Below are 1236 nucleotides of genomic sequence, written 5' to 3' on the forward strand. Positions count from 1 at the left end.
TGTGTGTGTGTGTGTGTGTGTGTGTGTGTGTGTGTGTTGATGATGTACAGAAATTAGAACCCTCATGCATTGCTGGTGGGAATGCAAACTAGTGTATTTACTATGGAAAACAGCTTTGCACTCCTCAAAAAGTTAATACAAAGTTACCTGTGGCCCAGAAATTCTGCTTCTATGAATTGAAAACACATGTTCACACAAAAACATATACACAAATGTCAATATCAGCATCCTACATAATGGCCAGTGGAAACGATGCAAATATCCATCAGGTGATGGATCGATAAACAAAATCTGGTATGTATGCATATATCTCTATATATGCATGTATGCATATATCTCTATATATGCATACATATACACACAGTAGATATTATTCACCCATAAAAGGTAATGAAGCACTTATACATGCTACATACATGGGTCATACAGGATACAAGGTTCATGCATAGATGAATCTTGAAAACATTATGCTAGTGAAGAAAGCCAGATACAAAAGTCCACATACTGTGTGATTCCATTTATGTGAAATGTTCAGAAGACGCAAATCTGTAGAGATCGAAAGTAGTTTAGTAGTTGCCTGCACTGGGGGGAGGGGAATGACTGTTTATTGAATATGAACTTGCTTTTTGAAGTGATAAAAATGTTCTGGAATTATACAGTGGAGATTGTTGTACAATATTGTGAATATACTAAAAACCACATATTTGTGCATTTAAAATGAGTCAAATGCTGAACTTTTTGTTATGTAAATTTTACCTCAATTAAAACAATAAGCATTGCCAAAGGGAAACAATTAGGTTCCCTCATGTACTCAGAAAGTTTCTCCTTACTGTACCATTCCCAAGTAAATATCTCAAGATACTTATGCAAAATGAAAATAGAAAGATATATGTGAAAAAATTTCATTAATGTTTTCTTGTTTTGTTCATTACCTTTTTTTAGCCATAAATTGGTTCTTAATGTACATCTTGTTTTGTTTTGTTTTGTTTTGTTTATTGCAGTCTGCAAGGCTCATCATCTGCTTCATGTCCTGAGGAAAAAAGGACTCATCTCACTCTTTTCTCTTTTGGTAGTGTTACATAAGTTTAGTCTAAAGCTCCCTTCTCACATATTTTAAGTTTGGCTTAAAGGTTTCTTCATACATAGTGAAGTGTAACCTAACTGAAAGTATAAACAGACTGTAACCCATTCTTGTACCAATCACAGAGTTTCAGCTAATCACAAGTGGCCAACTAT

At 34.1% G+C, this 1236-nt stretch overlaps 1 protein-coding gene across 1 annotated transcript in view; it reads left to right on the forward strand.

The window, feature by feature from the left end:
• Positions 1 to 1034, forward strand: part of LOC105815195 (olfactory receptor 6C6-like) — an 8828-nt gene extending 7794 nt beyond the window's left edge. The window contains 1 exon segment of the mRNA XM_012650330.1: positions 1002 to 1034. Coding sequence (XP_012505784.1) covers positions 1002 to 1034 — 33 coding nt within the window.
• Positions 1035 to 1236: the final 202 nt, after the last annotated feature.

The sequence above is a fragment of the Propithecus coquereli genome, unplaced genomic scaffold (genome assembly GCF_000956105.1).
Source record: "Propithecus coquereli isolate 6110/MARCELLA unplaced genomic scaffold, Pcoq_1.0 Scaffold111, whole genome shotgun sequence".
NCBI classification, from domain to species: Eukaryota; Metazoa; Chordata; class Mammalia; order Primates; family Indriidae; genus Propithecus; species Propithecus coquereli.